This window comes from Leguminivora glycinivorella, chromosome 13 (genome assembly GCF_023078275.1).
Source record: "Leguminivora glycinivorella isolate SPB_JAAS2020 chromosome 13, LegGlyc_1.1, whole genome shotgun sequence".
Lineage (NCBI taxonomy): Eukaryota > Metazoa > Arthropoda > Insecta > Lepidoptera > Tortricidae > Leguminivora > Leguminivora glycinivorella.
Window position 1 is genome coordinate 13,324,478 of NC_062983.1, and position 19,850 is coordinate 13,344,327.

Consider the following 19,850-nt stretch of genomic DNA (forward strand, 5'->3'; position numbering starts at 1 on the left):
TATAAGGCCGAGTTTTGTTTAATACTATGCTTTTGAACAAAATTAGTTGGAGAAATTTGCTGTCACGATGACGATATAAGTATTTCAGAAAATTTTGCTATTATTTAACACATCATTCCTTTGATACGAGTAGATACTCATAATACCTCCTATACCCAATTATATAGTCATTTCGAATGTATCAAGTTAATTCGAGTATACTTTAACCCTCATATTTTGTTAACTTAGATTCTACAAAAGTTTGCGACTGAAGTAACAAAATTACCTGTTTTTTGGTCGCTGCCAAGTTCTGGTAGGATATTTGCAGGTATCCAGTTTGAGCCTTTCATGAAGATGGGATAACCATTCACTTTGAAATAGAAGGAAAGGCCTGGTCCCGCTGTATCGTTGCCTGGAAATAAAAGTGAATTTAGTGAATACTTGAATATAGAATTGACAGAAGCTAATCATTCCAATGACCGATAATATAAACTTACATGGTAATTGTGAAGTATCTTCCTCTACGACTTCCAAAGTTCGAAAACCGATTTGTTTGTGTATTTCATATGTTTCTTTTAAATCGTCTGAAGTAAACCTTAAATGCAAATCATACAACGGCTGGTCTCCGAAGCCATTAGGCCACCAGAGACTTATAACATTCTAAAACAAAAAACAGAAGATCATGTTTATTATCTCATCACAAACTAATCTAACGCCAAACAAGATTAATAAAACAGTCGTATCCTATAAAAAAAAGCTAGCTAAGTAGATTTCTGCAATGTTATTACAATACAGCAGAATCGATAGTGATGATTCTTGAATGTGTCATATTGTCAAGATAATTTGGTTAAGTGATAAAACTGCCAAAACATCTTCAAAAGATTCACCTATCGGCTTATCTTATTTTTATCTCTTATATTATTATCTTGAGCTTGATTTCGAGTCAGGGTCGTAGTTACAGGGGGGGGCTTGTGGGGTAATGCCCTACCTTAAAACCCTACCTTAAGAATCACCATAGCACTACATTATTGCTCAGTATTACACTCTACATGTAATTGCAGGTGATGCCCTACCTTAAATTGAATTCTGGCTCTAGTTGAACGTGCTATTGTTACGAGTATGTATAAGTAGGTATACAATTTAAAAGGGCTATAACAGAGTATAGAATGTAGTAATAACATTTTATTTTACTTCAACAGAATAATCGATGGCGATGGATCTTGAATGTGTCAAGATAATTTTGTTTAAATGACAAATTCGATATAACTACCGGAAACATTATTTTTAGAAAGATTCACTAATCTGCTTATCTTATCTGTTTTATATTATCATCTTAAGCTCTATTTCGAGTTGACAGGGTTAAGGGCATCATCCGCCCGGTGTACCTCCATGCTATTGTTCCATGTTGGGAAAGACAAATATAAAATACTAGCTTTTGCCCGCGGCTTCGTTCGCGTTACAAAGAGACAAAAAGTAGCCTATGTCACTCTCCATCCCTTCAACTATCTCCACTTAAAAAATCACGTCAATTCGTCGCTCCGTTTCCCATTTATAATATTAGTATGGATTATTTATAGCTGTATGATATATATAATCATTTATGGTTATTTAGTAGGTATTCCATTTCTCGTCATTGCGACATTTCCTGCACCTATTAAGCTCTTATAGATCTCTGTTTGGCCCAAAGGTTAGCTGGTAGAGAATGCCTTCTGGCATTAAGTTCGCCTTTTGTACATTTTTTTTTACTGTGCAATAAAGTTTAAATAAATAAATAAATAAATATTTACCTCACTAATTGTCATATTGAGTTCAGCTTCACTGGTCCCATCATCTCTTGTCGTTGACTCAAAAGCTCTATCCACCGTGAGCATTTGTCCGCCATCTACTTTTATCGAAGCCCTGAGTCGTCCGCCAATCTGCTTCCTCTTACGACTGGACTCCAAGTGTGCCACTATCTTTAGGTCCCAATGCGCACCAATTTTCTCTGTGTGCGATGTCATTGATCGAATAATTGCAGAGTTGTAAAATTCGATATATGCTGGTTTCCTAAAAAAAAATCAATCGAAACTTAAGTTCTTTAGTTTTGACAAAACTAAACGCATCAATATAATTTTATAAGAAGAGTACCATAATCCCACTGATGGGAAGGCTGGGCCCCAATCCCACGCAAAGGAGGCCTGCATCTTGCGCAGTTGGTTGGCGTGGCATTCGCCGTTGTAGACATCGGGAAGACAGTCAGGTGCTGCGAAGTGCTTGTCCGAGCGTAATTTCGCTGCTTCTACTGGCGATACGAAGGTTATTTTGATCTCATTGTCTCCTTCCTGCAATGAACAGCGTTTTAGAATAGAAATTTCAAAAACCTGTTGCAAAATATATCGCTCTTCCATTATTTATTCAGTCAGGAAAAACAATATTTTGCAGACATATAGATCGTCTGAAATAGACGTTGATAGTAATGTTGGGGAAGATTCGCCAACAGCTCGAAGTAACTTATTGACCATGACTACAGTTACCTCCCTCAACGAAGAAGAATTAATAACTTTATGTGGACATATTCTTTGAATCCGACACCGGTATACTTTCTTATGCATCCTCCCATAGCCGGGATACCAGTCCACCGCTCTACTGATATACGTCCCAGAACTCCCAGATTTAAGTTCCCGGTCGAAGCAATATATATTTTTAACATTGAGCTGAGGATTGAAATGGGTCTTTCATTTATAAAAAGATGGCTTGCCTTCAACTGCGACTTGATGTCGAAGACGTACCGCACGAACATATTGTTCGTGCTGCCGACAGGACTCCCATTCACTTCAACGAAAGCCACAGTGTCCACGCCTTCGAGAACCAAGTGAGCAACGTCCGTGTCAGGAAGCTGATTTACTGCAATATAATAGTTATTTATGTGATTGGTGCATAGTGAGAGGCATTAAAACATGAGTGTTGTTATAAAATTCATAATAAGATAACAAGTTTTTTTTTCTTCTGAACAGCACGTTTTTTAATGTAAGATATGATGTACTAACAGATTTCTTAATAATTATAGAGAACATATGATATGGATGTAGATAAACAAGAGTTACTGACCTAGTGTAATATTTGATAATAACTAGACGTAATAAATAATAAAAGCGGACCAATGCCAGTCGGACTGACCTTTACAAGATATAAGGTATTTTATTTTTATTATATTTTTACAGTTTTATATCTTTGAAATATTTTCCTTTGTTCGAAGTGTAAGATATTTTCTTTACTTATTTATAGGTATAGGTACATATAGTAGATTTTTTTTTAAATCAAGATTTCCACTTGAGAACTTATCTGCGATAAATAGCATTGTTCTCTTTTGTTAACCCTAAACCGCTAATTACCTGTGCGAAATAAATACCATAAACAACAAAAGATGTTTCCTTTAGTAATAAGGGTCAAAAATTAACACAAGTTACAATAATCAAAGCATCCTTTTAACTAAAATACACGGACACCTGGGTGACCACGGTTCTTAATTTCAAAAGGTTGTACGTTGAGTGTAATACACTCTGTTATGACAATTTGAACTTTATTGCTAAAGGAATACTATTGTCTGTTATAAGACATCTTTTGTTGTTTATGGTATATGGTGGTGGATCTCAAGTGGAAATCTTGATTTTAAAAAATGTCTACTATACTTGATATTGCCAAACTTCGTAGTTGTAGCTAAACGTACATTTTGATTGTGCGTCGATTAATACGTTTCTGCAACATAGACGGCCGTGCCTTTTTGCGTTAACGTAGAAGTTTGAGATTTTCCATAACAGTGAATTTAATAAGTAATGGTAGGGTATTTAAAGTCACTCACAGGTCGAACGCGATTAAATTAACATTATTTTACCTTTTTTCTGGCTGGTTACAGGTGCTCGCGGAAATATTTGTACAAACAAAGCGCGAGAACTTAAAGTGATATAATACTTATAACGGTAATGTTTTGAAAATTTATTTAAGATAATATGTACCTATGTATGAAACAGTAATAAAAGTTAATGTTTCTTACATCAACGCAAAGGGTGTTTATAGGACAACGATACATAAATAGTACAATAATTATGTTAACAAGAACGATTAGTTACTTATCAGTCGTCCGGTGTAAGTCCAGGAATCGTAAGCGACATATCTCGAGGCCACGTCGTTGAAACCCGAGAGGATGTCGCCAATTACCCCCGCCTGCTGCAGGTCCGAGTAGATCCCGCCGGGCACCGAACCCCGGCCGGTTATTGCTGTAAAATGCAATGCGACGGTCAAAATAGTACAACATTGTTAAGATATTAGACAGTAGGTACTAGCTTTTTCCGACGACGGGGTGTTATAAGTTGGACGTGTCTGTCTGTCAGTCTGTTTGTCTGTCTGTCTGTGTGTGTGTCTGTCTATGGAATCGTAGCTCCCGAACGGATGAACCGATTTAGATTTAGTTTTTTTGTCTGAAAGCTGAGTTAGTCGGGAGTGTTCTTAGCCATGTTTCATGAAAATCGGTCTATTATGTCGCGGTCGGGGGTTTTTTTTTAATTTTAATTTTGTGGTTATGTTATTTTCCCTTACAAACTTTGGACCCCCATTTCATCCCCTTAGGAGGTGAATTTTGAAAAATCCTTTCTTAGTGCACCTTATAAGGAACCTACGTGCCTGGAATCTCTAGGACCAGCGGTTTCGGCTGTGCGTTAATATGTCAGTCAGTCAGTATCTTCTTTTATACCGGATGCCCGGTAATTAATGGACAACCTTTTAACCACCAAGAGGGCACCTTATACTGGTCCAGAAAATCGACATTAAGGTTTAGTAAAAGTCGCCTGGTTTTCGAGATTTTCACACTTTTTAAAACTTTAGGTAGTATTAAAAATTTAAAAATGTGATAATCTCGAAAACCAGGCGGCTTTTACTAAACCTTAATGTCGATTTTCTGGACCAGTATAAGGTGCCCTCTTGGTGGTTAAAAGGTTGTCCATTATTTACCGGGCACCCTGTAAAGGTATTTAGATAGAGTCAATAGTGAAAGTATAGAGTAGGTAAAATGCATATTGTATTCGTTTCCTGGCGGTTTAGCAGAACATGCGTTGTCGCGCGCGAATCCATACATCAAGCACGACTTCAAGTATGGACTCGCGGACGACAGCGCAAGTTGTGCTAACCCGCATGTAGTTCGTTGAAGTGCTCTAAAGAATCTGCGTTTAATTTTTTTGCCCTGGTTATGGGCCAACATATAATAATAAGTTATTAAAAATACGTAAAATGGCAAGAACCGAGAGCGTCATTTACGTAGATACAGTCGAATCTCTAACATAATAATTATGTTAGAGATTCGACTTAAGACTACTTTTCTGGTACTCCTACTTTATGTTTATCTGCTGAGCAGGATATACATATAGGATCTCGATGATATCACCAGATATTTGACACATATTAAACAAATGGAATTATTTACCTTGAGATTCTACCGCTATATGAAGGTATCCGCCGTTACATAAGTAAATATGCACTTAAAATATTGGAATTTTACCATATAACTAATTAAATTCATCCCAATTAATATACTTCCTGCTCAGCAACATTAGTTAGGAAACTATAAGATAATCTTTCAATGTGAAATATACTTACATCCATTTTTATTTTCAAATGTCCATGTAACGTCCAAATTGGACGAAGCCAAATCGATCACATTAATACCGACCACACTGCCCAAACAAAAAACAATCAGAACAAGGAACGTCTGCATGGCTCGAATGCCCAACGTAAACAGAATAAACAAGGATACTAATTCTTTTGCCGGGAAATGATAACGGTAACTGTAATGGCGATATTTGCTTGGTCCCTGCTATGAAGTTGTCGATAATATCGATAGCTATTATCACTGCCGCGGTTGGCATACCACACATGTTATGGCCATTATTTAACGAGCTCGGTTAATTAAGGAAGAGAGACATACAAATATAACGAATCGTAGGTATTAGATAATTGGTGCAATCGAATGTGTCACTTAATTATCAGTACCTATGCATACTAATTAACCGGGACGACCGGCAAATGCAAAGACGATTAATATTTAAATCTGTGAAATATAAACTTAAAGTTATACACCCTTATTCACAAACGTTAATTAAATTGGGCAAGTCGATAAAAATCGTTTGTCCCTTTCCATCATACCAATACATCAGAAAGAGAGGAGCGATAATTAAATACATAAGGTTATCGATAGTCTGTGGTTACAGCACATCACTACCCAGTGTCCGATGGTCGATAATTATCAATACTTTACTAGCCATCTGCAATTTAGCATTGTGTTGCCTATTGCCATCTCTCGTTTCATGTATGGTTTTGACATGACTATCTATTACTTTAACACGGTGGTTTATTTAATTGTATAATTTGTTACATAACTCTTATCCTGATAGAGGCCGATATTAGACTATCATACAGTTAATGACTTGACTATAGAGGTAGACTTAAGTATAGACACCTAATTTTATCTTAGAGGCGTGTTCAAATTTTTGTGTGCTCTTTGGCCGTTTCGATACGGTGACTGGCGAATAGTATAAAGATCATTTTAAAGCCATAGACTGTCGTTGCTAGGAATTTGTAAAAGGGACGTGATCTGTCATTTTTAACCGTCGCCTCATATCTCTCAAGAAGGACGGTTATCAAGTCGTCTGTATGTTTTTTTTTATTTTTTTTATTTTTATTTTTTATGTTTGTTCCTCGATATCTCCGTCTTTACTGGACCGATTTTGAAAATTTTTTTTATGATTGAATGTATATGCATACAGATTGGTCCCATTTTTCTCAGAACCCAGTTCTGATGATGGGATCCTGGAGAAATCGAGGGAACTCCTCGAATCTAAAAGGCATACATATGGTGATTTTTGTGTTTTTAAAGGAACAGCATGCATTTAGGTACGGAACAGTGACATTTGGTGCAGTGGAATTGCTGATGATGGTCAGAACCGAACTCCTCAAATCTGAACGGCACGCTTATAGTGACTTTGGTATTTTTATAAGAACAGCATGCACTTTCGTCCAGAACAGTGACATTTGGTGCAGTGGAATTGCTGATGATGGCCAGAACCAAACTCCTCAAATCTGAACGGCACGCTTATAGTGACTTTGCCATTTTTATAAGAACAGCATGCGCTTACGTCTAGAACAGTGACATTTGGTACAGTGGAACTGCTGATGATGGTCAGAACCGAACTCCTCAAATCTGAACGGCACGCTTATAGTGACTTTGGTATTTTTATAAGAACAGCATGCACTTACGTCCGGAACAGTGACATTTGGTGCAGTGGAAGTAGTGGAACTGCTGATGATAGTCAGAACCGAACTCCTCAAATCTGAACGGCACACTCATAGTGACTTTGGTATTTTTGTAAGAAAAGCATGCATTTAAGTTCAGAACAGTGACATTTATTTAGTTATGTTTGTTAAGCATATTGAGTTTTCAAGTCAAAGTTTGTCAAGCTTCGATTTCTTATAATATAATCGAATTCATGAGGAATTGAGGAAACTCCTCAAACCTTAACGTTATACGTATATTCATTTGTGTTGCTATCTAATAATTAAAGCATTAAAAGCAGTTTAAAAAAATACTTACACATTTCTACATAATCCAACATTCGCAAGTAGCTTTCACCAGAACCCGAAAGGCGACGGTTTTTTTTTTCTTAAAAATTATTTCCATACTAAATTGAATCATCATCGAGCTAGAAAAGTATTCTTACCAGAGTAAACAGGTTATTCTATGGTTATTTGATGGTTATTCCCATGTTATTCCCAATCCCTAAATAGCCTAAGAACGGTGCGATATTTTTGAAAATAATTCTACAACAGTAGTTTTTTTTCATATACAGCGTTTAATCGCAATTTAAAAAACCTATATTTTCGAATCCACCAATAGTTTGGAATGGAAGATATTAAAAAAAACTACGCCCAAAAAATAAGCGTTTTCTTTCAGCAAAATACCTTACAGTAATTTAATGGTGGACACATGTAAAAAAAAATCAGTTTTAAGGTTTACAACCCGAAGCCACCTAAATATATGACGGGAAATAAGACTTTTTTTAATGATATAGAATTTTTGATTTTTTTCTAACGTGCTCTAGAGCAAATATAACAACAGATATTTTTAAGCAGAAATGAATAGCACATAATATTTCAGATATTTAGCATATAAAAACCACCAATATATTTATATGGAAATAAAAAAATCTAAATATTTGACCGGGCAAATTAGGAACAGATAATAGTACGAGGTTGACTTTTACTGTCCCTATTTAACAATATTAACAGCATGATAATCCACCCAATAAGTATGACCTTTATTTAATACTTTAATTTAATAATATATTTACATTTTTTGCGTGCTTTGGTTTGGACCTTAGAGTCTTACATTTAGGAATCCATATGGCAAACCACCACGCCAGTGGAGCTGGGCCGAGAGTAGGTGATGAGCCGTGTCGCATGCTTTTTATTCTGTTCTTCTATTACACATTAACGTAAATGAGGAGGCACACTGACATTTTACCCCTGCCAGGCGGCGCCTATGCAAGAGTCTAGGCATGTCACTGTCATTCATATGTGAGAGAGAGAGAAAAAAACATAATTATCAGCTTCTCGCTCTCACGTCTCACGGACTAATGGGGTGGCGCCATCTGTCGTATCCTTTGAGTGTTCCTCCTCATTACATGCCTATTTCTACATAAGTAATATTTTAGGTAGATTAAAAACAGACGTTTCCCACCGATAATAAAGTCCAAAGTAATTTAAAAAATTACATATTTATTTTAGGCATGCGATTTGACAGTCGTCGAAAAGAGTATATACTTGTCAGTACATACATCTATCTCACGTTTTTCTCTTCTACCATTTGACAGATCTCCGTCATCTTGTGAGATGTATTCTTCCATTCTTCAGAATCGTTGAAGCAACGCTTGTTACAAACACGCGAAAGCTATGCAAAGTCTAATTTCGACCCATATGTCACGGCCAGGTATAGCCCCGGCGATTATCGTTAGACTTACAAGCCACAGGTCACGGGTTCAAATCTCAGTCGTCGCATACGTAGGTCGTAGATATTACAGCTTTTTTAATTAATTTTTTTAATGTTTTATTTATATTATAAGTTGATAAGTACAAGCTACTGCAATGTCATTAAATACAAGGACGCACAATTCATAACAAAAATGTTTTAAAAATCTGGGTCTAAATCTAAATTGCATTTATAACATTCTTGTTGATGCTAATAACGTTAACTTCATATTACAGCTTTTTTAATTAATTTTTTTAATGTTTTATTTATATTATAAGTTGATAAGTACAAGCTACTGCAATGTCATTAAATACAAGGACGCACAATTCATAACAAAAATGTTTTAAAAATCTGGGTCTAAATCTAAATTGCATTTATAACATTCTTGTTGATGCTAATAACGTTAACTTCTTATCTGCTTAGGAAAAAAATCGTTCATGCCATAACCAACTTAGTGTATAAAGACCTAAGTATCAAAATTGCAAATGGAACTGCGACACACTAAAAACTCTTTATCAAAATACCTTTTGTCATAATATGCTCAAACTCAAATGACTTAAATGTCAAAATGAATTGCGAACGAATATTGAACGAATGGAGCCGCTACCAATATATAATAATTATGTAGGTATTAGATATTTCCAATTTATTCCATAAATAGAAATACCTAAAAAAGGCCGCAATTTTACTTCTTCATTACATAAACTTTAAAAATACCCTACTGTATCATCTTTATCTTGGTCACTTGTACTACGTTTATTACAATAAATGTATGTAATGTATGTATGTGTAAATTTCCTGACATGTCATATCTTGTTGTCACAAAGAAAAATTTACAGGGCTTCCAAGAATCTCGAGCTGGAAGGATACAAATTAATGGTTATTTGTTATACAAGGGGGCAAAGTTGTATTTTAACGCCGAGTGTGGAATTGAAAAACGAGCAAGTGAAAGGATTCTATAGTTGAACCACGAGCGAAGCGAGTGGTTCGAAAATAGAATCCTGAACTTGCGAGTTTTTTAACACACGAGAAGTAAAATACATTTGCACCCGAGTGTAACACAAAACTTTTCCCCTCACTATAGCGAGGAAACTACAACGCAAAAATGCATTTAATCACTGCTTTCAGTAGTTCCACAGGTGGTAAATCATCTTTATTACTAGATTCACCTACGTTTATCAATTTTAAAGCAGTTAATTTGACTTTATTCAAGGTCAAATTACTTTACCCACTAGTGGATAAAATGCGTTTTTACCCGCTGGTATTAAAGGACAAAACACGTGTTTCCGAGCTAGTGAGGGGAAAAATATTTTCTATGAAAATAATTAAATTCGACAGCAGACAACCCAAAGGTTAATCGGATTTATTTATTATAGGCATTTGTTTTAAATTAAATACCAGTGGCTCTGATCTGATAGTGGGATATTCTTTAAAATTTATTTTCAAAAGGAGATTTAATGTTGGTAATGCCATTCAAATAATATTAGAAGTGTCTACGCGAGTGTCCGAATTTAATTATAGGATAGCACATATTGAAAGTACTGTAATATATGGGTACAGAAGCCTATTGAAATATAAAATACATAGCAAAAAGTATAGAAAGAACCTACTAATTTTCGACTTTTTATTTACACTACATACCGACCATACAACTGACTCTAATTAATCTTGGTTTTCAAAAGTGTAAAATGTAGACCTAAGTGCGTTTTCGCATTATCCGATCCGATATCGGATGTCGGGCCGATATCCCATACATTACAGGCGGAATCTTGGATTCATCTATTGATATCCTTCCGACATCCGTTATCGGATCGGATAATGTGAAAACGGTCTAATAGCGACTCAATTAGTTTTTGTTCCTTGACGGTCATTCATTTGAACTAATAAAATTATTTATTTAAATCTATACAATTACAACGAGTATTATAATGTATTATACATTCATTTTGTAATGTAATCCAACGAAATAACTTATAGAAATATATTCTACCCTTTTTGCTTGTTTTCCGATTACTATTTAGCCAATTTTTCATTGAGTCATACCATGGACTTTCAATAGGGACTGAGCTCACACTTTTTTTGCCATAATAAATTGAACTTTATCACCGGTGCAGAAAAACGTTCTTATTAGGATAGTAAAAGTGTATCCACATGAGAGGGTGAAAGTTGGGGCTGGTGTCCCTCTCGCACGTGTGACCATAAAGAGATTACTATAGTAGTAGTGTTTTTACCTGTATGATAATTAAGTTAATAAACTTCTTAAATGATTTTTGTATTATATCGAGGCAAGGATATTAATACCTTGTAGCGAATTGGTAAGTCATTATTATGAAGCCATAAAACCAAAGATTTGCGCAATTAAAAAAAACCTTTAATTCGGTATTAGTAGATTTGGTAGTAACTTTGAATATTGACTGGTATCCCCAAATAATGACAGTGATGACGTCATTCAAATAATTTTGACAGTGGCAATAAGTGCGAGAGGGACACCAGCCCCAACTTTACCCTCTCATGTGGACACACTTTTTGGCCTAACAACTCAATCTAGCTTAATAATATATAAATCTATGAGTCATACCGGACAACTGTCACTGTACATTTGTAATCCTTATTACAAGGGCATAACGTCTAGCGATGGTTAGCTAAGACAGAGTATTGCGGTTGCGGGGAGGAACGATGTTGAACCTTAGGTTACCTTCAATCAATACTAATACTGAAATACAGTTTTCGACCTTATTGCATTACATGTGTCTAATAACATTTTAAAATGGCTAGGGAATTAAATATCTTGACTGTACCTAAATTACTCACAGCATTAAATAAAATGTTATATACAAGAAAAAGAAAACAATATTTTAAATAAAGGGGGTAAAAAGGCGGTAAAAGAAAAATAAAATAAAAATAAAAACCAAAAAAAGTTCATTTCGACTGCCGGGGATCGAACCCACGACATGAGGACCGTCCGTCATTTTACGTTACGCTACGCTATTACAACCTGAGCTATTTAAGCGATAGTAGTGGCGACGAAATATATTATTATACCATGATGTAATGAAAATGCGGTTGAACACATGAGTCACTTTTGAGAAATGCAGGAAATTACATCGTCAATGGTAGAGAGTTTGTAGGTAAGAAGAATATGAAAATACTTATTTCAGTATGTGGTTTTAGCGCTTCTTGGCGAGCATTTAAAGGTGGATTAATTTTTATTCTTCTTTATTATGATCCTAACGAAAAGTCTGTTCCAATTTTTTTGCTTATGTAATTTTTGCCGTGAATGTTATTCCGAGCTAGTAAAATATTGAACATCCGTCTTGTTTTTGGGGTGGTTTCAGTTTTCATAGTGTTTCAACACATAATGTATATACAAAACAACCATAACTTCACTTGTCCTTTTATTGCTTGTGTCATAACTGATTTAATTAGTCCGCTTTTTGCTACTACGAAGTATCATTCACAAAAATAGGTGGTTTCTTAATGTGTTATAAGGGTCATAAATAAAAGTAGTCGAATTTAAAACAAAAGTCCTGATTCCATTTTCGCCTGATTTTTAGTGAATTAAAATAATATTTTTTTTATTCTATTATACGTTTTTTGTCACAAATTTTGGTGGCTTAACTAAAAAAACAATTTCAAATTACCAAACTTAATTTTTGGTGACATAAAAAGTACTGTTATAGAATTAAGTTATTTTCCCAGTAGTAGCAAGACCGGATGGTTCCTAGGCTAAAATAGGTTCGTGGTTGTTACCAGTGAGTATTATATTCTTTGGTTGTTACCCAGTCAGTGTCAATCAACAATGACTTTCAGAATGACATTACAGACTGTCATGCACAAATCATGCATGATTCCTTGATTGTGCATAGAACTATTATTTCTTTCATCTACACATGAAACTAAACCGCAATGGCTTTCGATCAAATATCTTACGGATCGCGAACATCGAGCTATGACGAGTCAATGGTCAACAGTTTTATATTCTCGAACGATAACAAATCTTCGCATAAGACTGTCTTGTATCAAGAGCTCAGACTAATTGAACGAAATGAGAGCGAAATCAACGTATGCTGGAAAGGTATGCTTTCTCAATACTGTAATGGCAATAAAACATTTCCATATGCCTGTGCCAAGTTTACTAAAACTGTACAATTATGTCAATTATGTAAGTCAGGTACCTACCTACTTAGGTACTTGTTGGCTGTATAGGTCCTGCTAAACGACATGCCTACACCATAACATAGCCACTCAGTTGCTTTTGGTAGCTCTAGTTACCAGCTGTCACCTTTATTTTACTTGACAATAGAGGCCATTGAAAATTTTAGAGCAATTGAATGGATATTGTAAGACTGCCTACTAATTTGTGTATAGGCAATTAGGCACGCAGCAGAAGGCAACAGATTTACACAATACGATTTTGGTATCTAGGTATCGTATATTATGTACCTATACTGCTCTTTGTTAGACAGCACGCATAACCCAGGAAACTACATTGTCACCAATCACCACCAATACCGGCGTTGTGCACTTTCCTAAACCAATCATCATGATTCATGATTTCATCCTTCTTCCACTTATTTTGGAATGAAAGATTGTTTCGTAGAACTTTACCAACGTTTACGTCGCGGATACCTATCTTCACAACATTCGCAACTGTGAATGGGAGTAAGGAAAATCCGGAGTTTTGTCGAAATGAGTGAAACTAGTCCGTCAACTTCTCGGCATTATCTCGTGCGTAATTTTATTGTTGCAAAATGTCGTATGACATAATCAGCAAGGCCGTGTGTTGTGAAGTCACAGTGTTTTACATTTTACCGTTAAATCACTTTATTATCCTTCGTCGCCGACATGTGTTATATGTATCGTTACGTAATTGGATTTGGTTGCTAATTTTATAGTTTTACGGATATTTTTATGACGCCCACTGACTAGCAGTCCGCCGGACAGTCGACCTGGTCTTTTTTGGGCGCGCTCACTTTACTTCTAATTGACATTCCGTGACCGTCCGGCAGACTGATCGTCAGTAGGGTCCCTGGGCCCTTTACTGTCACCATGTAGATACCAAAATTATTAATTATCTACTTATCTATCGGCCTAAGAGTGTGTACAACTCTTTACTTATCTATTCTACCTGTCTATTATACCTATCTAATATACTTTAACTATCTACATCATGAGCCTATTGAGCCTCCTTGAGCGAATTTAGGTAAACGTAAAGTTGCATCGTATTTCATCATCCATGTCTGTTAGTGGGTCACCATTTGCAAACATTAGACGGAATCCTGATTAGCAATGCATTTGTCCTTAAACAAATAAGTACAATATAGTACCTATGTTATATCTTAGACAAAAGAAGCAATAATTAAGACATTAAGAAAAAACCAAATCGCTACTCTTAACCGTAGCTGGGTCATATTCAGTAATGAAAGCAATATTTGGCGTAGATAATTAAGTAGGTACTAGATAGATAGATAGATAGAAGACCTATCACCGTAGGTAGTTTTCGTTGTAAGATTCATCTGGTATACTTCGGACCCTACTAGAAGCTCCTCTACATTTCTTTACCGTACCCACGCAGCACATCCAAATGAGATGAAATGCAATTGCACCCTTAACACAGCAAGGCCTTCTATCAGACATATTTACCGTCATATGCCGTGGCGAAGCTAATCAATCTAATCATATACCAAATAGACAAACCTGACACGTACAGCATTCAGCATGGCATCATAGAATAGTCCATTATTTATATTCCCGTTTTGCAGAGCTTCAAACTCTCATGAGAATTTTTGCACTACATCCACTGAGATAAAACAAACCTCGTATTTCATCAAACATATTTTAAGAACTACTTTATTAGCTGAATTCAAATGGACATGCCTGAATGGACATGAAAACATTAGGTACATTTTGGTAATGTTGCGTTTTGACCTTCTTTTGTTTCCAGGGGCTCACATGATGCTATTTTTCTTGGCATTCGTATTTGGTTCAGTCTGTACATGCTGTATCCACAGACTAAGGTTCATGTTCGGTGAAAAGTGCGTGCTCTTTCCTAAGATCGTCACCCACTCCACTGTACACCGAATGGTACACGAGTTCTTCTCTTTCAAGACTGAAATACATGATTTTGGTAATAGCCATTTACAAGATTTTGTTTAAAGTACATTGCATATTGTAAACATAAATTGAAACGACAAACTACAATTAGAGTAGGTATGTACAGTATTTTATAAACATTTTCCAATACAAAGACGCCGATTATGTTTTTCCGAATCGGTTCTAGCTAGCGTCGTCGTCGCTGGACGCAGCCGTGGATACTAACGAACGATTTTTGCTCGGCGAAAGCCTATTCAGTGTCGATATGTTTGAGGGACCCTTATTTCGCGTCGAGTCGCGAGATAATTTTACACTTGTAACAGTAAAATTCACTAACAGTTTTCCTTCGTCATAATATTAAAAAACTCCTCCAGAGACCGATGCACCAGTGGAATTCGTGACCACCCAGTGGGCCGACAACAGTGTATGCTACCTACCGACTTACATTCCTCTAGTCTCCAGCTTGGCCGGTCTGGTCTGGACCACGATGTTCCTTATGTGCTCCTCGGGCACTACACATAATGTCACGGGGTAAGTACGTTACCAGACCCACGTAAGCCTCAAGCGCGGATCCAGGTTCGTGCCCAGGGGGGGGGGTCACGTGGTAAAGGCCCAGGCCCCCCGGGGGGAGGTCACGTGGTCTATTTGTATGGCCAGCCTAGGCTCCAGGGGGGGGTCATGACCCCCATTATTTTCTGATACCTACGAGATTTTAAAAAAATATTGTTTACTGTTTTTTGATGGACTCTGTACAATTTTCAGTTTCCTCCTACTCTATGTATATTATCCACGAAATGTTTACAACTGTACGGGTCGTTAGTTGTGTACCTAAGTAAATTGTACGATTCTCATTAAATTTTCTGTACATTATCAATTTTATACGCCATTAATTACTTTTGTCGGTTGAATTGAATTTGTTTTTTTTTTTCTATTTAAAATCCGGCAGCGCGCAAAGACACTGGCGTGCTCTCCCGATCATGTTCCTGTTTTGTTTGACCATGGCACTGCTGTGCCTTTACACGTCAATCGTCACCCACAGGGGGCTAGAGGATCTATGCTCGAAATTAGCTGATGCCACTGGTTCCCCGACGTAAGTTTGTTTCGCTTATCTTTATTTTTTCACCTACTTTGTTGTAGAAGGCCCTGTAGGGTTCAATCATTGGCGCTCCGTGGTGAATGGTGAACGATACGCAGCTGGCTCTGTCACACCAATACTGATGAACTATAGAGAGAGAGAGAGAGAGAGAACTATACGATACGTCATGTACGAGTGTCAACGACTGTACTCTTAATTCTGTCTGTTCTCTTGTTGGGACTATTGTCCCAGCTAGGTATATAATATACATAGGTATTTATAATCCATTACGGAACATATTTACTCAAAGGATTCTTCTAAACATAAATGTGCAATGGCATTGAATGTGCAACGGCCTTTACATATTTACTAGTATACGATCATCGAATCTAAGTAACTTTGATTGTTAAATCACTCTGACACAAACACCTGTAGAGGTCAAAATATTCCTAACCTTACGGTCAAGGCACTCCAATGTATTATACAATAACTTTATTAAGCCACAAGATTTACCGGCTTGTATACGCACTTAAAAGACATCAGTTAAGTGAGGAAGAAGTACGAGTACTTACTGTTCCACTTTGTCTTAAGTGAAATTTGAACATCTTTAATTTTAATATGCTACTATGTACGATGAAGTAACTTTAAAGCGAATCGTTCTAAAGAACATTAATGGCACAGGTCTCTGTACTTTTGTTATACTCATTCTAGATGAGTATTTTGCATAGATACTAACCCTAGTGAAGACTGGTATTACGAATGGGCCTACACATTGGCGTCAAATCACGATTGGCTGATTGGGCTTAATTTAAACTTATAAATGTTTCTGTTCTTTGCCATACGAATAAATAAAAAAAAAAATTTATATTCACGTTATATACCTATGCGAGCCAATCGTGCAGTCTAAGGCCTGATTTAGACAGCGTGCAAACTCGCATGCGGTTTTAGTTACATTGCGGGCTGTTAAGGTTACGTACAATTTTGCACATCCATCAAATACCGCAATGCGATAAAACTCGTATGAGAGTTTCCGTACTGTCTAAATGGGCCCTCGCTACGTAAGTGGCATTCGTGGGGACAGCGCAATTTAACCCCAATATCCTAGGCCTCTTCGTATAACTCGTAAAGCCCGCCTTTACAAAGTAAAATATATAATTCGATGTATAAACGCATAAAGATGCGGCTTCGCTATGAACGTGGCCACGCTAGCGTACGACCGGCGTATCCGCGGCGTGTACCAAGCAACGCTGCTGAGCATAGCGTCAGCGTGGCTGCACACAATCTGCTGGATACTGTCGACGCTGCTGATCGTGGCGCGCGTACTGCTCGCCGTCGACTTCACACTAGTGCACGTCAGAGCGCAGCTCATCGGCAATATGGATGATATACTGGTAACTTCCCTACAAAGTAGAGTATGGACACTAGCGTACGACCGGCGTGTACTGAACAACCCTGCTGAGCATAGCGTCGGCGTGGTTGCACACAATCTGCTGGATACTGTCGACGCTGCTGATCGTGGCGCGCGTACTACTCGCCGTCGACTTCACGCTAGTGCACGTCAGAGCGCAGCTCATCGGCAATATGGATGATATACTGGTAACTTCCCTACAAAGTAGAGTATGGACACTAGCGTACGACCGGCGTGTACTGAACAACCCTGCTGAGCATAGCGTCGGCGTGGCTGCACACAATCTGCTGGATACTGTCGACGCTGCTGATCGTGGCGCGCGTACTGCTCGCCGTCGACTTCACGCTAGTGCACGTCAGAGCACAGCTCATCGGCAATATGGATATACTGGTAACTTCCCTACAAAGTAGAGTATGGACACTAGCGTACGACCGGCGTGTACTGAACAACCCTGCTGAGCATAGCGTCGGCGTGGTTGCACACAATCTGCTGGATACTGTCGACGCTGCTGATCGTGGCGCGCGTACTGCTCGCCGTCGACTTTACGATAATGCACGTCAGAGCACAGCTCATCGGCAATATGGATGACATACTGGTAACTTCTCTGGTAGCAATGCTGCTGATCATAGCTTCGGCATGGTTATTACAAATAATCTGCTGGATGACGCTGACGCTGCTCATAACAGTCATAACCATAATTCAATTCTCATTTTTGCGTCAGAATTGTTCGTAGGTACAAAGCCTAGTGCCGATTTAGACCTAGGCATGAGTATTTAAAGGTTTTTCAACTTTTAAAATTAGGTAGTTTTGTTTGTTTTGTAGCTTCTTAAAGAAAATAATACAACTTTTTACGGTATTTTGTTACTTTTACTTACTACTACTTGTAACAAATAACTGTTGCAAATCGGATTTTTAGGGACACTAAAGCGCCAGTTAAGGGTATAATATTAACAGCAACATAATACTCACAAATGGATAAATATTCCTCAAAAAAACTAAGTTTATATTTTAACTTGCAGCAAAGGCATGAAAGGCAGATTCATTCTTTTAACGCAGAGGGTACGAAGCCATACAAAACTGATATTGACGAAGAAGATTCAGAAGAGGAATTATTCGTTACAACAAACGCGAAAGGATATGAACAAACCGTGCCCCAACTTTTGGTACTAGCAAGTGACAGCAAAGTAGGTGACTTTGACATTCCGCAGACATTCTCTTCTTCGCTATCATTAGTCCCTGAAGAAAGGGTAAGATTACTTGAGATGTATATACGTGAGCTCTTGAATGACATATTAAAGAATATAGGCAAACCATTTAGTGCAATGACTCCCACGAAAACTAAGGGCCTAAAAACTCAGAAAGCAATACTGCCCCGGGACAAAGAAGTAGAAAATGCTAAAGCGTTAGCAAAAGAATTAACCCATAAACTTCAAGAGAATCTGAAAAAGGAGTTCGATGCCATAGAACGGCAAATTAAGTTTAACTTAGAACCTAAAGATATCACTCGTGACACTGGTCTTGAAATTGTTTCTGGGGAATCAGATAGTAGCGGCGATACAGATAAAATAAAACAAAACGAAAAAAGTGCAAATGAAACTAAAGAAACCAATAAACCGATGCCTATGAAACGTTCTTACGTTAGATTTAATGTTGACAAAGCTCGTAGGATCCACGAACATCTGGACCTGGATCCCAATTATTCAAAGAATGACGATAATGCAGCCAATAAAGATGAAAAATCAAACAAAGATGACTCGAAAAATGAAGAAAACGAACAAAGTGAATCTAAGGATAAAGACAAATCTCGTCAAAATCGTGACGATGACGATAGTTCAGCCTCTAAAAAAGAGTCAACTAGTAAAGACCAAAAGTAAAGGTATCTCCGAAAGGTTTTTTGTTTAGGCCGAATAAACTTACTTGCTTTTGTTTTCTTAGTTAAGTAGGTACCCATGCAGACGCATTAAATGTTTATTTAAGTTTACTTCTACCAATATGAAATCTTTTCATTGCTGTAGTTTTTCCTGCTTTCGTAAAATGTAATAAACGTGAAGATTACTTATATGCTACTTTGGAGTCTACTGACTTAGCAGTTCTTCCTCTTAAGCCCACTCACCACAACGCAGATACGTCAGACTCCTGGTTAGACCTTGTTATTGTCTCGTCTATTGATCTTGCAGATGCTGTCGGTCAGTTTCCGGCCCCAGGCTTTTCGCATCATGACCTTATTTACCTGAGTTACCGAGTCC

General features: G+C 37.2%; 2 protein-coding genes across 2 annotated transcripts in view; one reads left to right on the plus strand and one right to left on the minus strand.

Annotated features, from left to right (window-relative positions):
* LOC125232354 (beta-mannosidase) overlaps positions 1–5,756 on the minus strand; it is an 8,564-nt gene extending 2,808 nt beyond the window's left edge. Inside the window, exons 1-7 of the mRNA XM_048137986.1 lie at positions 5,605–5,756; positions 4,086–4,232; positions 2,717–2,862; positions 2,107–2,300; positions 1,767–2,025; positions 477–639; positions 266–391 (exon numbers count right to left, since the gene is read on the minus strand). Of these exons, the coding sequence (XP_047993943.1) occupies positions 266–391; positions 477–639; positions 1,767–2,025; positions 2,107–2,300; positions 2,717–2,862; positions 4,086–4,232; positions 5,605–5,722 (1,153 nt within the window). The 5' untranslated portion in view covers positions 5,723–5,756. The remainder of the gene's footprint in view (positions 1–265; positions 392–476; positions 640–1,766; positions 2,026–2,106; positions 2,301–2,716; positions 2,863–4,085; positions 4,233–5,604) is intronic.
* Positions 5,757–17,386: 11,630 nt separating this feature from the next.
* On the plus strand, positions 17,387–19,478 carry LOC125232738. The gene is made up of 3 exons (XM_048138502.1): positions 17,387–17,567; positions 17,662–17,792; positions 18,624–19,478. The coding sequence occupies exons 1-3, from the start codon at positions 17,387–17,389 to the stop codon at positions 19,476–19,478; spliced, it is 1,167 nt and encodes a 388-aa protein (XP_047994459.1).
* Positions 19,479–19,850: the final 372 nt, after the last annotated feature.

What these genes read in the sequence shown, in the direction of transcription:
- LOC125232738 (XM_048138502.1), top strand. Translation starts at nt 17,387, where the DNA reads ATGAACGTGGCCACGCTAGCGTACGACCGGCGTATCCGCGGCGTGTAC. An exon ending in CGTCAGAGCGCAGCTCATCG is followed by an intron (nt 17,568 to 17,661) that starts GCAATATGGATG and finishes TGCTGAGCATAG; the next exon opens with CGTCGGCGTGGTTGCACACA. An exon ending in GCAATATGGATGATATACTG is followed by an intron (nt 17,793 to 18,623) that starts GTAACTTCCCTA and finishes TTTAACTTGCAG; the next exon opens with CAAAGGCATGAAAGGCAGAT.